Genomic DNA, 24,807 nt, shown 5'->3' with positions numbered 1-24,807 from the left:
TCCTCGCCTCTCGGCCCTATTCTCACGCTTGCAGCTAGCTTCAAGGTGCAGGACTTTGCCAAGCACATTGTGGCTCCCGTTGGTTCAGCCTGAGTTCAGTCACCCAAAACCTTGCAGGTCTATTTTGAAACATCATTCAATCTGTCCACTATGGAGTTTCTTTTCTTTCTTTTTTTTTTTTCACTCTTGCTTCTGACATCATTTCCTGAACACTATATTCACCCAGCTCTGTAGCCAGATCGTCTTCTCAGCATACGATACGAGGAGCTCTTTAAAATGGATTTCAACTCTCCTCTCACTCTGCAGTGCTTGCTGGTGATAATATCTGTTACTCATGGTAAGTGGGATTTTTCTTTATAAAGTTGGCATGGGTTTGCCTGGATGAGCTGACACCTTAATTTCACTCTGAGATCTTTTAAAGATTCTACCAGGTTTAGGAAAGCATCAAATACTGCAACTGCTGATGCATGAAAGGGGCAATCAGACAGAAGTAAGACAGAGTGGTTTTTTTAGTAAATGAACGATAACTAACAATATAGTCCTTTCTCAGGATACTGTATCTGTAACAGCATTTCAGCGAAGAATGTAAGGTCCTTGCATGCAGAATGTTGGCTGGAGGAGGTGGAGAGCAGCGTGGTCCCTCTCTTAAGGCTCAGTGTGACCTTGGGTTAGTCCCCAAGCTGCTGTTGTCCTGCCTTGTACTCACCTCTGATTTTCCTATAGCAACTTAAAAACGTGCGAGGGTACTTGTTTGAGTTAAAACTGCAACTTGACTCTTTGAGTAAAAGCAGCTGTGCAGGCAGAACTTGGTTTTGCTACCCTCTGTACTAGGTCTATGGTATTGGTGCCCTAAATGTCTTTGCACAGTCTCTCAGCTCTGAGGAGGGGTGGCAGACAGTTATGTCAAATTTGGGGAGAAAAAAGACCAGCTGCTCAGCCTTTCATCACCTTGTGTTATCAGGGGGAAAAGTTGGCCTTTATGGAAGGCTTCCCACTCCTCTGATTTTCAGTTACTGGTGACCCCAGCCTGTCACCAGGGGTGGGTCTTGTCCCTCTTACGTCTCACCTGGGCACTCGCTTTCCTGGGAGGCAGTCGAGAGGGGATGGCTGGACATGGCAAAGCTCGCTGCCCACACCCTGTGCCTCTCTTTTCAGGCTCTGTCACCTGGACCGGTGTGCTCAGTGGTGGCTCAGCAGTCTTTTCTGTGGGAATTCAAAGCCTGCAGAACCTCTCCAGGATGAGCAGGAGGGATGTGAGATGCTTCACAGCTGTCTTAAATAATACTTTGTTGGCCGAGTGCGGCAATTCTGCCGGCAGATGCCTGATTTTGCAGAATGGCTCCCTGGTGCTGAGGAGTGTGGAGAAAGAGGACGAAGGAAAATATGAATTTGTTTTTCACAACACCACCAGATTTTTTACACTGGAAGTATTTGGTAAGTGGCCTTCTTAGCAACAAATGGCTTTTGAACTTGTGAGCCTGGCTGGAAGCTGGTGCCTTGAAATTCTTCCTTAAGAGCCTGCCTGAGCTTGCAGGAGCTACAGATGCCTCTAGAATAGCTTTGTAAGCCTCTGGCACCTCACGGAGCAGTAACGGTGAGTGTAAACTCAGGGATGCTTTTTGCATCTGCATTGTCAGTCTCTCCCGTCTATTGAGCTTTCCTTGAAGCAGCCAGTCAGTTGAGCTACATGTTGTTTTTCCCTGATGTAAAAAGACAGCAGCATGAAGTGTTTGTAAAGTTGAGCCTACAGTATTAGACATGTAGCTAGAGATTTCCAGAATACTCCTCCTGATGGCTCTCACAAAAGCTGCCACTGACTGACAGCATTTTGCTGCCTGTAGACACACTTTTTTAAGGAGCTAATCCTACCTGACTTGACTCTGGAAAGTGAACTGGACTTCTGTGCAGGTCCGGGTTGAGACGTTCTGGGTTTTGCCCCTGCTTCATGCAGCTGAGGAAAAGTGCTAAAGGAATCCAGGTGTGATTTTCTGATTCTTAGCTGCCCACCCTGAGCAGCTCAGAGGTCAACATCTTCCAAGTCTGTTCAGAGACCAGCGATAGATATCTCACTCCTATCCTCCCTCTGGCCTCAGAAATGTTGCTCCTCTTCATGTGCCAGCTCATCCATCTGCAGGGTGAGAAGACAGAAACAAAGTCATTTCTGTACAGGATCCAGCTCATTGCTTGGGTTAATATGGAGAAGGCTTAAATGGGTTTGCCTCCCTACTGCACTGGTCCTCATCTCCACCATTCCTTTTGCAAGGCTTTCACTTATGCAGCCTTCTAAAAGAAATTGAAGTGTATGAGCTTGTAATGAAAATGTCTGAGCAAACTGGTCTCAGTGAAGACAAATGAATCCTTAGACTTTCCAGGTGCAAACAGGCGGAACTACCACGGAGAATAGGTCAAAGATGTGACTCCTTGGCATGAAAGTCAGGGGCTTAGACTGGAAGTAGGGAAGGACTGCAGAAGTGTCCTGAGTTTAACCTCCTTTTCAGTAGGTTTGCTTTAGGAACTTTTGTCTCCTCCTATGAAATGATTTCACAGCAAAGGTATTCCTGGAGGCAGTGAATTTTAGCCAATGAGGATGTCCCAGGTGAAGAAAGTGACTTCTGAGCTCATTTACACAGATGTTTTCATAGATGTTCTCAGTATTACTCTTAGTGTCATAAAGCCATACCTTTTCTCTGTCTAGTCTGTATTTGCAAAGAAGCAAATGTAGGAAATAGATTATCTCTTTGTAGAGAGAAATTCAGGAAAATGTAACAAGACCAATGATTCATTACTTAGTTTGAAATTGTCCTAGTATGGTTCATCCTATTTGACTGCAGGTGTCTGGTGCCATTTCCTATGTTAGGCACTATTTGTGCTAGTTCCTCTCTCAAAAGGAAGAAAAAACAGCGTGACAGCAAAAGTACAAACCTCTGGTGGACGAGAGGGCCGAGTCTCCTCTGAAGCTACAGCTATCTGCTGATTACAAAGGCTCCCAGATGCTTTGAGCACTTCCACTGTCCTCTCATAGAATCACGGAATCATTATGGTTAGGAAAGACCTTTAAGGTCATCGAGTCTCAGATCAGGGGGGCTTTTATTTTTCACTTTCTCAGTTTCAACAAGAAAAATGAAGAGGTGCCAGATTTTTGTGACACCCTCGAAATAGGGACCAAGAGTCACTCACAGGGTTGTTGGGCAATGATGAGTATTCCAGGACCAGGGGCAGGCAGTGAAAAGCCTGGTTACTCACTTCATTGCTCCCTGGCTGCCATTAGTACTGTGGCAGTGAGCCAGCTGGTGGGGGAAGGTCCCATCCAGCTCTTGTTCCCTGCTGAGTCTGCTCCTCACCTCTCTCTTTCGTCCCTGTTGCGCGGGAGCAGAGCCGGCCGTAGGTGTGCAGTGCTTTCCTAACGGCACCGGGGAGCTGTCCTGCGACGTGAGCAGCGACGAGGGCAGCAGCTTCCGGTGGCTGCTCAATGGCAGCGCGCTCAGTGCCCCCGAGGCCTGCGTTAAGGATGGCGGAAAGAAGGTTCTCCTGGACAAAACCGTACCTGGGGAATTCGTGTGTGAGGTGCAACATGGGAATGCTGTCACCAGGACCAGGCCTGTTCTGCTGTCTTGCAGCTATGGTGAGTAACAGCGTCTCCAAGAAAAATCTCCCTTTTGGCCTCTTGCGGCAGCAAACTAAAGACCTGTTGTTGTCTGTGTGATACCAAACTCTTCTGTCCTTTGGCAGCTGCCTTCCAGACTTACCACATCACTTTAGAAAGTGTCCCCTTGACTTCCTTCTCCCTCCTGTGTCTTGGACTGACACAGCCTGCAACCGCAAGAGAGATGAAAGTTTGTTCAGGAGATCCTTTTACCCGAACCTGCATCAAAGATGGGTCTTGACTACTTCCCGGTGATGGAGATCTTGCACTCTCCAGTACACTGATCCTCTATGCCAGTTTAGAAAAATGAGCTGCTTCCTACTCTGACATTCACCCGTTACTCAGTCAGCCTTCCAGTTTCTGCAACAGCCCTGTAAAAACACCTCTGCTAGTACAGCCCTATTGCTGCTGGACTCAGATGAAGTGTTTTGCCTTGTCTCTCTCCTCCTTATCTAGGCCAGCTACACAAGGATTTACCAGTCTATACAAATGTCTCTCCATCAGCCCCACACCATCAGAGGTTAGGTAAAGACACAAGTTATTAACTTAGAAAATGTAGGGTATTTTTCCCACTCCATGTCCTTGCTCAGAAGTGGGGTAAAGACACAAGCAATTATGAAATGTAAGATTTTCTTTTCCCCTCCATGTCCTTGCTCAGATACGTAGTTCTGTGAAAAGCCTGTGACTTTCTCCATTGGCAAGGTACCCATTAATGCCAAGTACCCCACTTGAATGAGGCTGTAGTTTGAGACAGCAAATATGGGTCCTAGAACTGCTGAAAACTGACAGAACCTCATGATGGATATCATTGGTTTGTGTCGTAAGATCACATTTGTTATAAACAAACAAACAAATAAATAAATAGATTAGGTAACTTGGGATGTAACTTCACTTGCATCTCCAGTAGCAAAGATTTTTCTCCCCCCTGGCAGTGAAGATGGACTTGGAAACTGCATCAATGTGGCATAATTTAACCATAAAGTTTGTTTACTAATTTAGGTGTAATTAATCACCTTTGCTAGAGATACATTGTACTGTGCAATAGCACCTAGCATTTTAGAAACAGTTTGAGACTCCAGCTCCACAGCAGATACTGTCTTGTCTGCTGTGGTGGTCACACAGCTGATGTGAAAGCAAAATTACGGACATAAGCCCTATATCCCGTGCAGACATTCAAGGGAATGCCGTGGGCTGTTCATGCCTGATGGTGTTGGCACCACTGCCCCATCTGTACAAGTTTGATGTTTGTGATTATGGGGCAGGGATTATAGTTTTGTCCAGTTAAATTGGTCAGAGGTTGTTCAGTATAGTCAGGCCCAAGCTGGCTGAGGCACTGGGGAGTGAGAATGCAAACATCCACGGGCTGTCCAATCAGGCCCTGTGATAAATCACACAAGTGCTGACAGCCACCATCATTTATTTTGTGTAGCTGCCCAGTCCCCTGAGTGCGGTATCGGTTCCTCATTTCCTCTTGAAAAGCCCACAGGGCAATTTAGTGGTAGCTCTGTTGGGATGGACACATGCACAAGCAAGTATTTGGAAGGGTCTGAGAGCAAGAAAGCAGCAGTGATTCTGCTTTTTAGTCACCAAATGCAACCATGTCTGTAAACAGTGAACTAAAGCAACTCTAAATACTAGTAAAATGACTTAAAGAGAAACGAGAAATGAGGCCTCAAGTTGTGCCAGGGGAGGTTCAGGCTGGATGTGAGGAGGAATTTCTTTACTGCAAGGGCTGTCAGACATTGGAAAGGGCTGCCCAGGGAGGTGGTGGAGTCACCATCCCTGGAGGTGTTTAAGAGATGGGTGGATGTCGCTCTTAGGGAAATGGTCTGGTGGTTGATAGGGCTGGGACAAAGGCTGGACTCCATGATCTTAAAGGTCTCTTCCAGCTGAAATGATTCTATGGTTCTATGAGTCCAATTAAATTAATTAAACACTAATTAATTATTTTAATGGGTTATTACTTGTTCCAGGCAAAGGGCTGAATATAATTTTTCCACTGTAGGTATAAGACCTATGTAAAAGCATCTATTTGGGCAACCTGTTGGTTGGTGAAACTAACTGTGAGTAACTGTTAGTGTAAAACAACTTTGCAGAGATATTGGAGTCTTCCCAGGCACCAAAGGCTCTGATCACACAGAATCTAAAGCAGAGGATTCAGAAATTAAAAAGTCAGCATACATAAAAGGCTTTTATTGATTTATTGTTTTATTACTTGTTTATTACTGATTATCCTGGGATGCATCAAGAAGGGTGTGGCCAGCAGGTCAAGGGAGGTTCTTCTCTCCCTCTACTCTGCCCTGGTGAGGCCTCATCTGGAGTCCTGTGTCCAGTTCTGGGCTCCTCAGCTCAAGAGGGACAGGGAAGTGCTGGAGAGAGTCCAGTGCAGGGCCACCAAGATGATCAGGGGACTGGAACATCTTTCATATGAGGAAAGGCTGCGGGAACTGGGGCTGTTTAATCTGGAGGAGACTGAGGGAAGATCTCATTAATATTTACAAGTATATAAACGGTGGATGTCAGGGGGTTGGGACATCACTTTTTTCTATGGTATCTAGCAACAGGACAAGGGGTAATGGAAAAAAAGCTGGAACACAAGAAGTTCCACTTAAACTTAAGGAGAAACTTATTTCCTGTGAGGGTGAGGGAGCCCTTGCACAGGCTGCCCAGGGAGGGTGTGGAGTGTCCTCTGAAGGTTTTCAAACCCACCTGGATGCATTCCTGTGTGACCTGATCTAGGTGGACCTGCTTGAGCACAGGGGTTGAACTGCATGATCTTTAGAGGTCTCTTGCAACCCCATTTTGAACACAATATTTTATCACAAACAGACCTTTTCAACAGGTGTCAAAGTTTTAGGAAAAAAATATTAGCACCATATCTTTGTGCCTTTGTCAGTATTCTCTAAGCTTTCATCAGAAAGGAAATAAAATTATTAGAGGAACGATTTGTCATTTGCTGAAAGTTTGAGTATAGGTTTTTCAAACTTGGTAACTGTTCCTAAAGAGACTGGAACAGGCACTCTGAAAATGCTTTTGAGTGTGTATGATTTCAAACACAGAGGCACCTGTCTACAGTGCTTTTACTGTTCCAGTAAGTATGTGAACAGCATGTAGTATGTCTTGGAATGTTTGAAACACATCCCAGCCTCTGGGGATACACAGCAATTTGTGTGCAGGGGTCTTGAAAACAAGCTCCAAATAGAAGCTGTTGGTTTCTGCAGTGTGGTGCTCTGCAGGTGTGTGCACAGCCAGAAAGAAGCCAAAGGATTAAAAAAGGAATGGCATAGCCGTACATAAAGAGCTTTAAGGATTTTCTATTATAGTGATATAATATAGTGTGTGTGGGGTTTTTTTCGTACGGGAAGAAGAGTTTTTCTCCTGACTGCCCCAAGACCCAGCAAATTGCCTCGGTGAAGGAGCCAGTCTGGACGCGTCTCTCTTTTCTGCAAGCCTGTGATGCCCTCTACCCGTTTCCCTGCTCAGCAGCAGCCTACATGCAAGTCTGACCCATCAGAGCAACCCCGAGCAACGGACTCTGAACTGGGTAATAGTTGCTAGCGGCTTGAGTGTGCCTTTCTGCTCAGCCACGTGGAGCCTTCGCCTCCTGCTGGGCGTTGCGAATGATCTCGGTTGGGATCGGGAACAAAGAGCAATCCTCCTCCGAGCAGCAGTGAAGCTGCTTTCCTGCAGCTCTTACTCGGATGGATGGAGTCTGTGGTGCCTGAGGAAGTGCAGGCTCTGATCCGACTGGCTTTGAGGTTGGTGTGGTCATTACGTGGCTTTCCTAAGTGAATTCTCTGGGGCCTAGTATAAGCTCTGAGGGTAGACTCCGTGGCTTTTCTTTCAGCAGGAGATGCTAGCTTAGGTCTCCCTCCTCAGCTGCCTGTTTTCATAAAACTCATTGAAATGTACTGGCTTTCAAACCACTACCTTCCTTGTTAAATTTGATTAAAAATCCCAAATTATACCCCAGAGGTTACTTGTCAGAGTAGGCAGAAACAAATGCACACAGCTTTGTCTCACAAGCCTCTTCTTGAAGAAAAATTCTATATCATAATCAAACAATTTGATGTAAATCTCAATGTGCTGCAGTTCCCACTGTTGCCTCCCCTGATCAGAAACAAAGCAACAAGTAATGCCCATGCTCTGTCTGTAGGCTTTCTCCCATTTGGAGAAAGAAGCTTGTCCACCCTGGTAACTAACAATGCTATGTCCTTCTTGCAGGAGACCTGCTGCAGTACCCGTGGTTCATTTACATCCTGGCAGGGTGCGCAGGCATTGCAGTTATCCTTGTGGTGGCTGTATCCTCAGTCATATGTTGCTGCATGAAGAGGAAACACAAGTTCATCCCCGTGCCTTCGGGTGAGTGGAGAATGCTGTTTTCCCCTGTGATGAGCCTCACAGAGGGCTGTGTTTGTGCAGGATGAGGTTGAAATAGCTTCAGCATAAACTGGTCTCAGCTGGCTAGCTACTTGTCTTCCAGCCAGTCCTCCCTTGAGCTGGTAAAGCAGAAAGCTGCTTGCTGATAGCCAACTGTTATGACCAAGGGAGTCTTGAATTCAACCTTGTTTTACTTTTTTTTTCACCCTATGCTTGCCTCTATGTGTTCTCAGACAGAAATGCAACAAAACCTTTTTAATGGGCAAGAAAATTGAGCCTCGTTCAGGTCTGATCCTGAAATGACCTGAAGTTTTCCCATGGCAGTCCTTTGTCAGTACCAGTCTCTGAGTGCAATCTGCCCATGCCCAGTGAGGCCACCCCAAGCTGTGATCCTGCCAGTATGGCCAAGCTGGTCTCTGACAGGTTGGCAGTGGCCCTCTGTACTCGACATCTGTTTGCTCCGGGAATGGAGCCAGTGCCATGTGAGGAGGTGATGCAAGCACATGGTTGTGGTCTGGCCTCGCAATGAGCGTGCTGAGGCTACTGGGATGTGGGGGACCTCTTCCCTTCAAGTCTCTGGTTTTGGTTTTACAGAGGAGGAGAAGGATGACGGACTAGCAATGTCTGTGGTCTCTAGTGAAGGTGTGAAGAGCCCTCCCAGTGGAGACCATGTCGAGGCTCAAGCTGCCCAAATCGACTGCCCTCCAAAGCCTGGTGGGTCCAATGACTTGTTATGAGTCAGACAGTTTCTTTAGGAAGGTGAAGGACAAAAGGATGTATATGGCTGATGAGGAAGGAGCTGACTGTAGAGAGAGGCCTGGGATTCACTAGTGCAGGGAAAGTGCTGCGTGTTGTCCAGACAACAGAAGTTGCAGCAGGTCATTTATCAGTACCTTACTCGTGCTCGGCCTCTGCACAGGAGCGGCTCTTGCCCTCACTCAGCCAGGAGATGTAGTGGCAGCTGTCTCAGAAGCATCCCACAGAGGGTAGTGCCAACAGACTGCAGACCTTCTCTTCCAGTATCTCCTGTGCTAAAATACATATCTCAAAAGCAGCAACCCCCCAAAACTTAGCAATGTTCATGTGATTATATCGCTCTCCTTCTCATCAGTAACTTTTTATAAGTATTGGCGTTCTTTTTGCAGTTGGTCATCTTCAGAGCAGCATCCACCAATATGCTGAGCCAAATCCCACCACAGTCAGAGGCTTGTGCATTTCCTTAACTTGGTGCTAAATTGGGAATATGATCACATTTTAAATCCTTCAAGGATTTAAAAGATAAAATCCCACAGCTTTAGCACAATATGGTCAAGAGAGTGATAAAAACCTTTCAGAAACCTTCTGTGAGTGCTTGATATTAATACTTCGATCTCTGCATTATGTTTCCCTCAATTTTGTTTAACAAACATGAATGCTGGCAGCACCTTCCCTAATAATGAACCATTATCAGGTGAAGTAGGTCTAGCAGAGACATCACAAATGGGAGCAACAATGTCATGGTCATAGTCTGGTCTCCGCACTGCTGTCTCCACTTCTGATATCCTTCACTGTACCATGCACAGCCTTTCTGCAGCTCAGCTGTGCTTCTTGTCTAACCTTGGATGTTGCTTTGCTCTGCTTTCAAACTATTAAATGCTACTCATGAACGTAGTGCAAGAAAGAAATAGATGTAAGTCATTCATGTCATTGTTTAATAGTAAATAAAAGTGTACAACTTTTTTTTTAATTAAAAATTTTCCCATTGTCAGTTAACTAGCAAAGTATCCTATCTTTAATTTCCTACAAATAAGTATAAAGCAGAGGTGCATGTGGAAACTGTTTAGGTGAGAACATATTAAATGTGTGCTGTTAGCCAGCTGTAGTTACTCAGATGTAACTGAATAGATTTGGCTTTGGTGTTTTGACACATTTTGGGCAGTTAAACCCAGAGAGCTTTTGCACCAAAGTGTCTAAACCCATGATGGACAGCTCAATAAATGGGTAGTTACAAAGAAAATTGAAATTTGGCTTGCAGAGGCCGAGGGAGAGGGGACTGAGCGGGTCAGGCAGCTTGCAGTGTCAGGGGCTGGGTGGAGGAATCCCATGAGCAGGAGCTTAGCGTGGACACTTACAAACCATTTCTCCGTTCTTTGCCAGATGCTGCCCGGAGTGGTCAAGGCCTTGAGCCCCAGCTGCTGGTAGAAGAAAACTTACCAGTGGAGACAGAGCCTGAGGAAATTCCAGACCCAGAGGTCATAGTTGATGTGGAAAGTCAGGAAAATGCTTCGGACAGTTTCCCGGATCCAACTGATGACTGATCTGGCATGTTTGCTGTTCCACCTGTCTTGAAACCTGCAACACCTGTCCTTTGCATCCCGTAGTCTCATTGTATGTAAGAATTGGTCCAGAAAATTTTATCAGGGGAAAGATGAGAGGCATCAGGCCTGTTAACTTCCTGTAAAGAAAACCCCAAACCCCAAGCAAATGGAAATACAAGGAAAAGTACACGCGTGGCTTCAATACCGCTCTGCCAGGGGCTGACAAATTCACTAACAAACAAAACTGGGCAGCTCTTTGATGATTTTTTTGCCTGTTAATAAGCCTGCAAGTAAACAGTGATGCCCTAGAGGACAGCCTGAAATGAGATGGGTGGTTCCTCCTGCTCCCTGCCCATCCCACGCTTTGCCATGTCCCCACCAGCCAGCGGTTCCTGCAAGGGGCAGGCGTGACAGGCAGTCTGAAGTGGCCTGACAGTCCCAGACAGAAACAAGGGCCTGCCAGAAATTTCCTGAGAAAGCCTTTTCTCAGGAGATTTTGGGGCATTTTCCACAGGCCCAGCAATTAAAAAAAAAAAAAAAAGCAAAGCTCACTGGAAGTTTCAGCTGAATTTCAACTGCTGTGATGGGTTTTTACCTGAATTGCTCCTCTGAGCTACAGACCATTTCTGTTGGCCCTCACTATTTGCTGCTTGGGGCCAGCAGTGGTGGAAAGGGCTGCTACGTGCAGACCCTGGGCAGTGCTACTGGCTTGCTCGCCTTTCCATGCCCTGCAGTGCCAGGGAGCCATCAGTTACCTTTCAGCAGAACCTGACTACTTGGGTTGCCAGTGGCTTAAAACAGCTCTGTCACTAGCTTGCTTGCTTGCAGCAGAAGGGTGTCTGCGGCTTGGGTGTGTAATTTTGGCAGAAATGTTGATTATAACGCTGAGATTGTTCATCAGTGCAAGCATTAGTGCCTTTGGTTTAGCTACTGTGAGCTGATGAAGCTGGCCATCTGCCTGTGCATGTAGGCTTTTTCAGGGCTCTGTTATTTGCACAGACAGCAGCAATTTTTAGAATCTTCTAGAGAAGTCTTGCTCTTATGCATGTCCTGTCCCGCTCAGGGGAGGTTTATGAGTGGAATAGCTGTGATAGACCTGCAGAGAAGAAGGATGAGGTGAGGAAAGGACAAGGACCGGGTCCCTGAGTCTCTGACAAGGCTGCTGGGGGGGCTACAGGGCTGTCAGGCCACAGGGAATGCTGCAGGATGCACTACCAAAGAGAGGTATTTGCTGTGCAAGTGCATTTTGGTAGTTGGAAGTGAGGCATGTTGGTGTCAAACCAGCCCAATGGGCTAGAAGGGCATGGTAGAGTAAAAGCAGAGATGGTACAGGTCAGGATTCAGAAGAAATGAGGAGGTGTGTGTTGCATTCCTCTCCTCCCTTTGCCATTTTATATTGTGCTGACATTATGCCACAAATCCCTTGGAAACTGATTTGAGGGATACCTTGCAAATGCCACCCAGTGAGGTCTGCAAATACCCCAGCAAAACCAAAGGCAAGCTGAACGCTTCTCTCCCAGATGGGGGAGCTGGCGGGATGGCTGCACGCTCACCTGGAAGTCTCGTGTCTGTGCACAAGGCAGAGCTCTGCACTGGTGATGCCCAGCCATACCATAGGTGGTTGTTCTTGTTATCTCCTTGTCCCGTGCCCCAGTTTAGAAGATGTTTGGATCTTGTGTGCCGTGCTGGTGGTGATTCAGCCTATCTCTGCTTTCTAAGGCTGTCGTAGGAATCAGATTTTCCACGGTAAGAGGGAGATGCTAATTCTTTTCTTCATGGTGCTGCGCTATCTCCTTTCAGTATAAACATTCCTCAGAGGCTGTGGGTCAAATAACAATGTGAGGCCGAGCACTTGGGGGAGTGTAGGCTGCCTGGAGGTGACCAGGGGCAACTGTCACCAAAATGCAGGAATGTAGTTGGCTTTGCCTCTCTTCTGCACTTTCTGGCAGGAGCAGGCAGGGGACAGTCGACTCCAGTAGATGCTTCAAAGACTGAATGGTGCTCTGAGTTCCACTGGAGAATCTGCCAGCGTTTGGGGTGCAGAGAGTGACAGACCTGGGGCAGCCTCGTGCTTCTAGGCTGGTGCACCCTGTCTCCATCTTGTCCTAGTGCTGCCTTGCTGCTGCCTGGCAGCTGTGGGAGAGCTGTGAGTAGCCCAGCAGCTGTTAGAACCATCACTGCTGTAACCCCAGGCTGAGAAGGATCTTCCCCATCGAGATGGGAATCTAAGACTTGTACTGATTTACAAAGCAGATAGGACACAGCTAGTTTTCTGTCCTTCCCTGCTGAATATACTGTTAAACAGTGGGACAAAGGTTGTTAACTGTGAGGTCAGAAGTCATGCAGCCTGTGCTCTTCCTTTAACTGCATATGTTGATGCCCAACTACTGTTCTCTTTTGATGTGGGTTTATTTGTTGTGTTTTGGTTTGGTTTGTTTTTTTTCCCCTGCAACGATCTTTGTTCCTAATAAAAATATCTGTTTTCTAACCTGTGTTGGAAATGCTGAAGTTCTGATATTTGATGATTATTTCTTTATAGTTCTCACTGAAAGTACAGGCTGGTTTCCAAATTTTCACCAAATAAAAGAAAGGGGATAACAAGTTTACTGCTGACTAGAGCTGACTTGGATAGTCAGAGACAATCAGAGTCTCTGACACTCTGATACAGAGACTACAAGGACATTTGTTTGTTAATCAGACCGGGAGAGGATGTAGGACAGTGGCATGACTAGTCCCTATCTGAGTGTGTGTGCTCATGTGCGTGCACATCTGTGTGTCCCAGCAGCTCCCCAAGCTCTGCTCTGGTGCCTTGCTCCAACTATGATGTGCAGGGAAGGTGAGACCGTACCTGGAAGATTGTGTCCAGCTCTGGGCCCCTCAGTTCAAGAAGGACAGGGAGCCGCTGGAGAGAGTTCAGCACAAGGCCACCAAGATGATGGAGTGAAGCATCTCCCTTATAATGAAAGACTGAGGGAGCTGGGGTTCTTCAGCTTGGAGAAGAGGACACTGAGGGCTGATCTCATTAAGGTTTACAAATACATAAAAGGTGGGTGTCGGGAGGATGAAGCCAGGCTCTTCTCAGTGGTGTCAAATGATAGGACAAGGAGAAACAGGTACAAGCTGAAACAAAAAAAGGTTCCAAAGAAACAGAAGGAGGAATTTCTTCACTGTGAGGGTGACGGAGCACTGGAACAGGCTGCCCAGATGGGTTGTGGAGTCTCCTTCTCTGGAGACATTCAAAACCCACCTAGATGGGTTCCTGTGTGACCTACTCTAGGTGGCCTGCTCTGGCAGAGGAATTGGACTAGGTGATTTTTTGAGGTCCCTTCCAGCCCTTGAGATTCTGTGATTCTGTGAAGGGATGCAGGGAGAGGGTCTTGTTCTACCTCTCTTTATCCATCTGTATTTTTCTTACAATACATGAGCCACTTTAGCTGTGAGAGAGGATGCTTGACTGTGTAGCTCCTTTTGCAAGGAGGAGATGACTCTCTCATGCTCACCCTTAGACCAGTGAGCCCAAATGTAAAACTGATGTCTTAATGGTTTGTAATCGTATAAAATCCCTTGACTATACCATTATGGGGTTAGCCCTGGAACAGTGGTGTGACCGAATATGGGTGATCCTGTCCAGTAGCCTGTGAACCTAGCACCCCAAGGAATCACCCGCCTGAATTTGCAGTTGCTTTCCAGCTTGACTATGGCACTGCCCCACCCAGGCAGCAGCAAGGATCCTTTTGGGTCTGGGGCTTTCTGACAGAGGAATGGGTATGGGTGCACACAGCACTGGTATGGATGCACACGACACTATCAGGAATTTGACCAGAAACAGATGTCTGTGCTGCCTCTTTGGGGCTTCTAATGGTCTTGGTGAGGCAGTGCCATGGGCAGCTCTACTCTCTCCGGGTTGCTAAGGGAGCTCCTGCTGCTGGGCTGCCTCTGGATGCCTTTGACCTCCAGGTGGGGAGCTGGTGCTTTCCAGGCAAGGCGACTTGCACAGAGAGCTGCCATTCATGCCATCCTCTCTGCACACCAGTCCTCGCTGGGGAAGGCTAGGAGCAAGGAAGGGTCTATGCCTTTGCTCATTGAGTGCTAGCAGGACATGGGTAGCTCTGCTCTGTGGGAAATATGGATGTTTTGGGATGTGGTTTCTTTCCAGCCGAGACAACTCACCAATGGTTTATAGTTCTGTGCAGAATGGATGTTTAGATTTATATCCATGTCAATGTTTTGTGGTGGGAAGAGAAAAATTTCCCTCTGCTTGTGGCATATGCTAAACAACAAATGACATAAAATGTAATATGTAGTCTTCACCATGTCATTCATGCAGTTTATGAATATGAAAGGAGAACAAAAAATGATTTGTTTGGCTTAAGATATAGTTGAAAGCAAAAGCAGAAGGGAAACATGTTGATAACCGGGAGCACAGGAAGGGGAATAATCCCTTCAGATTTTTTGTTTTAGCATTCACGATGAACTCATACCCACAAGATTCTTATGTCAGAAAATCCCAGTGAGGAAACAGTTTGTGCTCTGCTTTTCAGCCTCTACCCCAGGCTGCATAACGGGCATGATGTGTCCCAGCAGTGTGGGGGTCCTCCCATGGAGCCCAGCACAGGGACAGAGACACCAGGGCAAGAGCCAGCAGTTTGTGGGGAGCTGGAGGACCAACTCTCCCTGCCACCATCAGCTCTACAGAAACAACAGAGTAGAAGTTGACGAGTCTGATAGAGGATAGAAAGGACTGATAATGGGCTATATTACAATAGCAACTGAAACATAACTACTAAAGGAGTGTGCTGGCAGTGGTTACGTTAACTTCTGATGAGAATCTTGGTATCGTTGGAAAAAACCTTTCTAGATTTTAGTCTTGTGCCTACTAAGTTTGTGTCACTTTTTATGAATTATTGCAATTCATTTCAAAACAAGGAGAGTGCATTTGTAACTCAGCTGTAGGATACGGTGTCACTGATAGGTATCTTCAAAACTGTGTCTCTTACATTAGCCAGCTAATGCTGGTGGTGGTGTAAGATGCAGAAGTGGAGGTATTACTTGCACCAGGTGGGGAGCAGTGAGGTGCCCCATGGACTTCCACAAGTAAACACACAGAACCAGTAACAGAAGTGGACAAGAAGAGCAGCATCACCCGTTTCTGTTTCAGTTAGAAGTAAAATTTGGTGATGTGTCACCACAGAGGCACGGATTAGGCTTTAGGGATAACTTGTGCCTTTGGTCAGGCTGCTCAGTGCCTGGGTGCAATCAAGCACTGGCTGTATGAAATGGTGAAGTCCCTCCTGAGCATATGCTCTCCTCCTGTCCTCTGGTGTAAAACAGGCTGGGAAACAGCGTTGTCACCCAGTGGGGACCCCGTGACCTTTGACAACCAGCAACTGCATTCTGCATTGGTTTTGTTCACAATGAGTACTGCATTTCCTTTCTGCACGATTACATGACTCATCTCTCAGGCAGGGGATGTGGCTGGAGACAGCAGGAGAGTCTACTGAGAACCTAGAAGGCGCTTCGATGAAACTCTTCTAAACATTTGTAATTTTCCAGCAAGCCAAATGTGTTGTGTAAATTATATCAAGATTAGTTTAAGTTGGATATGATCAGCTGAGAGTTGTCTCTAGGCTGTGCAGGACCACTGGGAAGTGTAGAATCTTTCAGGCTGGCCTCTCACAAATGTCGCTTGTGTGACTCAAGGCTGGCTGATGGGATCTTGTGGAGCTCTTGGCCAGCTCTGGGACTGAGAGACTCCTTCCTCCATCCTTCTTTGATCAGCAGCAAGCAACGTGGATGAATCGCATTACCATCCACTATTGGTAGGGACTAAAGAAACTGTTCCCTGCCTGTATCAAAGCAGACTGTCTGGAGATCAATGGCCGTTTACTGATAAGGAAGATGGAAGGGGAGGAGGGGCAGAGATAGGCCCCTAAATTGTTCAAATGTGGCTAAAACCCTCAGGAGCTGGGTAGAAACTACATTTAAGTAGCATGTGAAGAGCTCGGAGCAGTTCTGCCTGTGTATGCTGACAGCATGGTTGACATCTTCACAAAGGCATTTCCCACCTCAACCAGGAGGTGGGATTTCAGCCCCACACAGCTTCTCGTCCCTGGGCTTCACCCACCCTCCCATCAACCATGAGGGCATGAGGGGCCTGACTTTGTCAAATTGTTTTGCAAGCTTAGGTAGCTGACTATACCCCTCACCTCTCAATGACCCACCAGGCTGCCTGGCTCCTGCCCCAGGAGCTAATGTTGCCACCTTCCCTGGCCCACACTTCACATTTCCTTGAAAGAGCTGTCAGCCAGCACCGAGCCTCCCTTTCGCTTGGGGAGCAGGATTTGGACCTGCTAGGCTGTGCCCAGGGGTGCTTTATATCCTCACTGGAGCTGGCTGCAGGTCTGCAGGTGGCCAGTGGAGTGATTCTTGGGTTTCCCTTCACTCTTCCTGTGGTCCCCGGGGGCTGGACGGTTGAGTTGTGTGATGATGGGAGGCCTGTGCCCACTTGGTTTATGGGCATTTTGGGGCAGGGACTGGACTTGGCACACGGGAAGTCATCTGTATTGTGCTCATGGTGATGTCATGCCACACACTAATGGTAAGACAAGGTTCCCATCTGTGCAGGCTGATGTTGGCTTATTTTTAATTGATTTTTCTGGTTAACATATCCCATGTCACGCTTGGCCAATGTCTGTGATAAAATATGAGGCTATAGCATAACACATGTATTGTGTAGTTACTATGGGGAAGGAGAGAAAAAAGCAAAACTTGAAAGCTGAGTTCCACACAGAAGTTTTAAAACCCACCTAAACAGATGACAACTACTGACAGCTTGAGCATTGGCTAACGCTGTGGAAACTAGATGTGTTACAGACCAAGAATTACTTGGAGGCACTTTTCAGTGAATCTTTTGGAATTGCAAATACAGAACATTAAAGAGAATTATTATCCGCTCCCGTATCGTATGCAAATGGAGTAAAGAAATACAGTTTAGTGGCTATCCTCTTGCCAGCGTTGCTGTCTCAGCTTTGGTTTATGCAAGTTCCTCTTTGAAGGCAAAATGTATTTTCCCAAAATCAGAGAGTGCAGCAGTTTTAAAAGGTTTTTTGGGGTTTTTTTTGATACTAAAATTCGTGTGATCAAACAAACACAAAAAAAAAAAGAAAGCAAAAGATAGTGTCTTCACTTACGTGAAAACAATTGCAATAGTGACTTTGAATGCATAACTTGAAGCAAAGGGCATTAAAGGGTTTGTTGTACTCCTGTGGAAGTTCTCCATCACAGAGCTATGGACCTCAGAGATTTCTGCTATGGAACAACAGACAAACCTCCACTTAGAGGATTTGAGACAACAGGGATGAGAGTCAGCAGATGGGTAACTGCCTGGCTGTCAGTCTTGATTCACCTCCAGAAGCTGGAGTGGATGGAAGCTTTTCCAAGGTGGCACATGGAGCCTGGAGCAGGAGCTACCCGCTGAGTGGGACAGCCTCTGCTGCTGGTGTCTGTCATTACAGGGTGAACCATGGCAGGACTGAGAGAGGAGAAGGAGGAGAAGAAGGAGGCAGAGAGCAGAGTGACTGCTGCAGGGAGTCCAAGAGAAACAAAGGGCATGAGCTTAATGATGGAGGGTACAGAAGTGGTGGTGAGTAACAGCAGTCATAGATACCATTTCTTCCCTCAAATGGGTGGGAAGGCTGCAGGGGGCTCAAGCAAGGTCTGTGCTCCATCAGCCTGCAAAATTTTTAGGCAATATAACATGTCTACTATAAAGCAGTAGTTGCTGATGCTTCCTCCTCACACCTATTCTCCCCGACTTTTGGCATTAATCTTGACCCTGGAGGATGTGCTTCTCTCCCTAAGGAAGATCACAGCTCCCCTGAGCCCCTCTGGCGATGCTTAGCCTGGGGCACCGAGGAGAACTTATTCTTCTCTGCCTTTCTGGGGAGCCATTTGCAGGGAATGTGCTGTGTTAGTTTTGATAAGCAAGGAATAAGAAGTTTGCTAAGCAGTTTGCTAAGCCAAGGAGTAAACACAAATCTTCCCATAGCAGCAAACTGGAAATATATTTTCTTCTTTTTCTCTAAGTCCCCCTGGTGCTACCAGCCCTTTCATGATTTTTCTCCTGACCTCACTTTCTGGTATGAGTTTTGCTAAATGAGATGGGAAAAGTGTGGTGGGAAGGCAGCACTCTGGCCAACTATTTAGGTACCCTGAGTGCAGGTAAGAATACGGCTGTTCCCTTTCCTTCCTGTGAACAAGCTTCTTCAGGATTTCTCTTGCTGCCACAGGAGGCCATGGTGAAAGCTGTGCAACTTAAGCTTCTGTTTGTATATACTCCTGTCCAGCTGGGGTTATTTCTTTAGGGGATTGGGTTTCTGATAAGGAGTTTTATCTCCTTACTTCTTGTTGAGAGTTTGAAACTTTGCTATGTCACAATTACAAAAGGCTGTTCATAGCTCTCTCTGGAGAGCCATCTGTAGGTGGAGAGGCCTTTTTGTTGCTGGAGAGATCAGAAGCAGTCAACACTGCCATGAATTTGATATCATCTATCTTAAAAAAACACAATGGTTAAACAGCCTCAGCGAGAGGAAAGTAGATGCCTGTATTTATATTGAATTACTGATGAGACGGGGCTTAAAGGAATTTTCCAAGTTAACACAAATAATGACTGCAGCTTTAGTTTCAACCCAGTGCATCTTACCTGTGTGGGCACAAGGCATGTATAGTAACTCTCCTTTGAAGCTGCACTGTAAATTTGCAGCTCTGCAGAGTGGCCACTAAGGTTCAGCATATTTTCCTCCTAAGTTGCTGGAAGTGGTGTATATAGAGACATGGGAGAAAGGTCCTCAACTAAAAACCCCCTCATGTGTGATGGAGATAAAAAGAGGTGGCTGCAAAGAATAGTGACACCATCTGAACCTGACCACTGAAACTTTGCTTGAGGCAACAGATGTTCTGAACGGAAGGTGCTTTTAAATGGTGTGTTGGGACTAGTTGGGACTCAGGAGTTTGGTTCATGGGAGTATCTGCTTTTGTTTGTTGTCCTTCTTTGGACTTGCTGGTTGACCTTAGCAAAAAATCCCATCCTGCTCTGGCTCGCTTCCCCATCTGTGATTCTGGAGTGATCATGTAGGCCTCCTCTGTGAAATGGGTTTAGGCACCTCAGGCTGGCGTGTTGGTGTGTCCAAGAGCTGGGAGGCACCGTGAGCTGCTGCGTGTGGAGGTGCTGCCAGAGCTGTGCTCTGGCTGCCCAGGGTGAGAGGAAGGAGGTTTACCAAAGCTGCTGTGGTCGATGGAGCCTCTCTCGTTAACCTTGATAACTTGTGAGATGCCAGTTTCTTTCTGACTCTCAGGAGTATGATAGAGGGAGTTGGGCCTCATCTATTGCCTTAGTAGAAATGCTGTGAAGAACTACAGCTTGCCTCCAGTTCCCTGGTACTCAGATACATTTTGCAGAACATCCCCTGCCTGCCTTATTGAGATCTTAAAACCTAAGGAGTTCTCAGAAATGCAATGACACAGCACCTCAGCCCTTCCTGGCTGACAACAGGAGCTGTGGGCTGTGAACATTTATAAACATGGGCAGCTTTGTGCCTGTACTTTCCCCTGCTGTGGAAAAGGCCCACTCTTTGCTGAGGCTCATGTAGCTGCCTGCTGCAGCTGCTCCGTGCTTCCTGTGCAAGCGTGGCATGCTGCAGCAGAGCTGAGCGTGGCCAGGACAGGGGGGTCCTGTCCTGCTGCCCTGGGGCCCCTGCACCCACCTGAGTCTGCCATAGTTTTTCAGAGCTGACGTAGGGCTGCGTCATACAGGTGAGAGGGAAGATGTTGCTTGGTCTGGTCCTGGTATGTCAACCGTGCTTGCGCAGGGCTGCTGGGGAAAGCAGGGTGTCCTGCCTCACCAACTAGCCAAGCCAAAATCTCACAGTCCTGCCGCAGCAAGGATCTCACATCCTGTTTTCTGCCCCACTTGCTGCCCTCACATCTTGCTAGCTGGCCGGACTAGCTGAGTCAGTGCATCGAAATAGCTATGTGTAGGAACAGGCAGACATCAGAGAGGCCAGAATGGGTTCACAGGGCACGGGAAAGTTGTGGGACCAGAGAAGAAGCAGGAGAAACTGAGCTGCTAAGTGGGGACCCATACTGAGCAGCAAAAAGGTGTGTATGGCACACTGGACCTCATGGTCTCAGACATACATGGTGCCAAAAGCATCTGTATAAAACAGGTGAAAGACACTAGGACCTCCTTTTTCTTGCTTCAGTGTGCAGCAGCTAGTCTGTAGTGGCAGGTCACTCAGAGGCTTCTGTGAAGTTTACCTCTTAATTTCCTGGTGATAAGAGCAAACCACATTATGTGTGTGTACAGGGCTGTATGTTTGCTGTCATAGCTCCACTATCTAATAAGTAAATTACAGTCACAGAAGGCAGCAATTTTGGGATCCATAGCGACACTTTGGAGAGGTTCATCCAAGGTCTTCAGGAGAAGGGACATTTGATTCGTGCCTACACATGTCTCCCTGCCTAACCCTCCAGTCTGTCCAGGTCTCATTGAATAGCAGCACAGCCTTCTGGGGTGTCAGCCACTCCCCCCAGTTTAGTATCATCAACAAACTTCTGTCAGTGCCCTCTGTTCCCTCATCAAGGTCATTAATGAATATATTAAACAGTACTGGTCCCAGCACCAACCCCTGAGGGACTGTGCTAGATACAGCCCTGCAACTAGACCCTGCCCCATTGATCACAACTCTCTGCCTTCTTCCCTTCAACCAGTTAACAACCCACCTCACTACCTGATCATCCAGCCCACACCTTCTCAGTTTTGCTGCCAGGATGCTGTGGGAGATGGTGCCAAATGCTTTAGTGAAATCAAGATAAACCACATCCACTGCACTACCACGATCTATCCACCTGGTTACTTCTTCATAAAAGGCTATCAGGTTGGGCAAACATGACTTTCCCTTGGTAAAGCCATGTTGACTGCTCCCAGTGACCCTCTTGTCCTTTAAATGCCTGGAGACAGCACCCAGGATAAGTTGTTCCATCACCTTTCCAGGGATGGAGGTGATGCTGATCAGTCTGTAGTTACCCTGCTCCTTGTTCTTAGCCTTTTTGAAGACTGGAGTGACATTTGCTTTCCTCCAGACCTCAGGCACCTCTCCTGTTCTCCATGACTTACTCAAGATGATGGAGATTGGTTTAGCATTGTCTTCTGTCAGCTCCCTCAGCACCTGCAGGTGCATCCCATCAGGGCCCATGGATTTATGTACATCCAGATTCCTCAACTGATCCTTAACCCAGCCCTCATCAACCAAACAAAACTCCTCCTTTGACCTGCCTTCCTCTGGAGTCTGGGGCTCCTGAGGATAGTCTCCAGCACTATAGACAGAGGCAAAGAAGGCATTCAGTAACTCTGCCTTCTCTGTATCCTCTGTTACCAGGGCACTCACCTCATTCAACAGCGGGCCTACATTGCCTCTAGTGTTATTTTTACCTGCAATGTACTTGAAGAAGCCCTTTTGTTGTCCTTGAGCTCACTTGCAAGGCACAACCCCAATGAGGCTTTAGCTTTCCTTAGTTTCCTCCCTACATCCTCTGATGACAGTCTTATATACATCCCAAGTGGCCATCCCTTCCTTCCATGATCTACAGACTCTCTTCTTCCACTTGAGTTTGCCCAACAGTTCCCTATTTAACCCTGCGGGTCTCCTGGCTCCCTTTCTTGATTTTCCCTCTCTCATTCTCCCACCTACCTGTTTTGGAATGTCCCTCACTCTTCTCTGGAGTTTTGACAGTATAATAGAATAAAACACTGTACAAGGTATCAGTCGTTCATGCATTTTTTAAGCTGATGATTTCTGGGGAGTGTCAGACCTTGACTGAAAGATCACTTAGATGGTAGTAACAAGTTGTCTTTCTTTGGTATATTTCTAAGAGCAGCTGATATCTTTTTTGGGTAGATAGTCCACCACTTCTCTAGTATTGAAGGGGCATGTTGTAGTTACTCCAGGTCTTTGTGTGTTTGTAACTGCTAAGACTGGAAGAGGCTGTTCTGTTCATCCACTTGGCTTCTTGCCAGGCAGACTGATTGCGTCATGCCAGCCAACTTCTCCTTGGAGTGCGACATGTTTTGCAGTAGTAGTAATGTCACTCACATTACTAGAATAAGACACTGAAAGTTAGAACCTAAATCTAGGATTATTATAGGTGATGGAAATCGGTGTTGGACAAACAAGACTGAAATGCACCATCTGCAGGAATAACTGCCTGATGGGATGCTGCCAGCTGCTCAAGCCTCAGTCATTGTTATGAACCACAGATTGTCAGACTGCTTTACCTAAGGAGGTTACATTGCTTCAGAGGAGACTTACACTGGGTGTCTTTTGTGAGATTTGGCTGTTGATACAGGCTCAAGACTAGAAAAGAAGAAAAACGAGTCTGAGAGAGAGAACACTCGAGGCTGATGATGTGGTATTGTGGACATCAAAAGAGAACCATTTCTCTTGAAATAATCAGCCAAAAGACCGTTCTGAGTGAGTCATGGTTTGAAAGCCTTCATCTACCTGTGTTTAGAGAAGGATGAGAAAGTTTCTGCAGACAGGGTTTCAGCTCTGACAAGGTGCGCCAGTATTTTTGGAATGTTTCCACTGCGTGCAGGCAAAACAATGCTCTCAGTTTGCATGTGACAGGCTCCAAGCCACTGAGCATCCTCACCAAATCCTTGGCTAAAGCTTCACTTTGAGTTTGTGCTCTTCGTGTTTGCACCGCTTCACTCAAGCTGGACTTCCTCCTTTCTTGGCTCTGTGTAAGGCAGAAGTGAAGAGAAGGTTGTATATGGCCTTTATCAGCTGAATGGCTGAAACAGCACATGGAAGCCAGCAATTCCTTGGCATTTCACAGTGCAGGGGTGACTCCTACTGCCAGGGCTGACTTGACTTCTTCCCCACTCGAGCCACTGCTCACAATTCATGCTGTACTGCAAAGTTTTGCTGAAGGAGAAGGGCATGTGTCACAGCGAAACCCTCAGCTACCATCTAGGGCAACCCAGATGGAACCCAGTTGTTAGTCTTGCAGGCTAGGGTGCAAGCCCAGGGGAGCTCCCAAGAGCTAAGGTTAGCCTTATCCAAAGCTTCCCCCCGACATGATGTTACCCATCTGACATTCCCATCAAGATCTCACAAACTGTGCCCCACCAAACACTTTTTGTAGACGTGTGAATTTGCAGCACTCTCATCATCTTCCATGGTGAGGGTCTCAGGTAGTGGTGAGTGCAGGGTGTCTGACTCTTCTTTCAGGGAAGAGTGGCCCATGCAAATGCCATTTAACACAGTCTAAACTTCATACCAGGGGAGACAGTGCAAATTAGCAGATAGGCTATGAATCCACACTGGCTTATTGCATGCTGACTTTCCTGAGAAGTACACACTAAATGTATTTGTACTCTTCCTTTTCTAACGGATTTAATAACATTACCTTTTTTCTTTTTTATAAGCCTCGGGCATGAACATTTATTGGCTCATCACTGAGCTGCAGACCTAGCTGGAAACAGCTACATATTGTCTTGAGATGTTGCCTTCAAAATGTGTGGGAGTCTGTCACCTTTACATGGAAATGTAAGTACGGTACTTACATTCCTCGTGAGGAAACTGCTTAGCATGTTACAAAGAACAGAAGAGTAAAAGAGAGAGCAAGCAACAAAAGCAAATGTATATGACTGCAGCACTTTGTGGCTTTTGCAGTGGAAACAATACCACAGAGCCAGTAGTGGCTGCAAAAAAACACCCCATTGTCATGGCTGCACTCAGTCCTCTGCTGTGCTGTGTCTCGGAAGATGGAGATGTCTAGCAATGCAGTGGGCTGAGCAGAGCCCAAGCATCCTTAGCCACAGACTGGCAAGCCTGCAGAAAGGTCCAGCAACATTGTCCTGGGAGCCATTTCCTTTTCTGTTGGTGCCCTGGTATTCTAGCTGACTTGGGTTGAGCCTGGAGGTGTTACTTCCTGTGTGATGGGCAAGAGAGAGGGTGTTTGCAGCAAGCAGAAGAGTGTGAGAGCATAATTACCTGGAGACCTGCCAGGCTTCGCCTTGTCCTGCCCAGTGCAACCTAGAGTAGTGTTTGGGCTGTGGCAGAACACATCTATGAACAGGAATAGCTCGTGCCATGCGTGTCCTGCTCCTTGGGGAGCATTGCTGGTTGGTGCGGGGGGGCTGCTCTGCCGGTGCTCCCTGCTGTAGCTGTTTTCAGGACATTTCATCCCAAACTGCACTGCTGAAGGCACCTGCTGGCCTCCAGAGCTCCTCTGTGGCAGACCAAAGCTACTGTGCTTTCCAGAAATCCCCATTTGCCTTCAGGTGCCCTTTGCTCAATGTATTCTTCTAGGGGGAAACAGATACATCAGTGCAGAGAATTCCAACGCTTCCCTCCCAGAAACATCCAGAAAATCCCTTCCTTATTCTAAAATGGGAATCAAAGCCCAGTCAAGACTGCAGCATGA

General features: G+C 47.0%; 1 protein-coding gene across 1 annotated transcript; it reads left to right on the top strand.

The window, feature by feature from the left end:
- Nucleotides 1–276: 276 nt before the first annotated feature.
- Nucleotides 277–10,320, top strand: LOC104549149 (uncharacterized). Its single transcript, XM_010201055.2, has 6 exons — nucleotides 277–337; nucleotides 1,156–1,434; nucleotides 3,374–3,622; nucleotides 7,868–8,005; nucleotides 8,618–8,737; nucleotides 10,160–10,320. The coding sequence occupies exons 1-6, from the start codon at nucleotides 277–279 to the stop codon at nucleotides 10,318–10,320; spliced, it is 1,008 nt and encodes a 335-aa protein (XP_010199357.1).
- Nucleotides 10,321–24,807: the final 14,487 nt, after the last annotated feature.

Source organism: Colius striatus, chromosome 1 (genome assembly GCF_028858725.1).
Source record: "Colius striatus isolate bColStr4 chromosome 1, bColStr4.1.hap1, whole genome shotgun sequence".
NCBI classification, from domain to species: Eukaryota; Metazoa; Chordata; class Aves; order Coliiformes; family Coliidae; genus Colius; species Colius striatus.
Note: the sequence above shows the minus strand (reverse complement) of the source record. Positions and strands in the feature narration are given on the sequence as shown.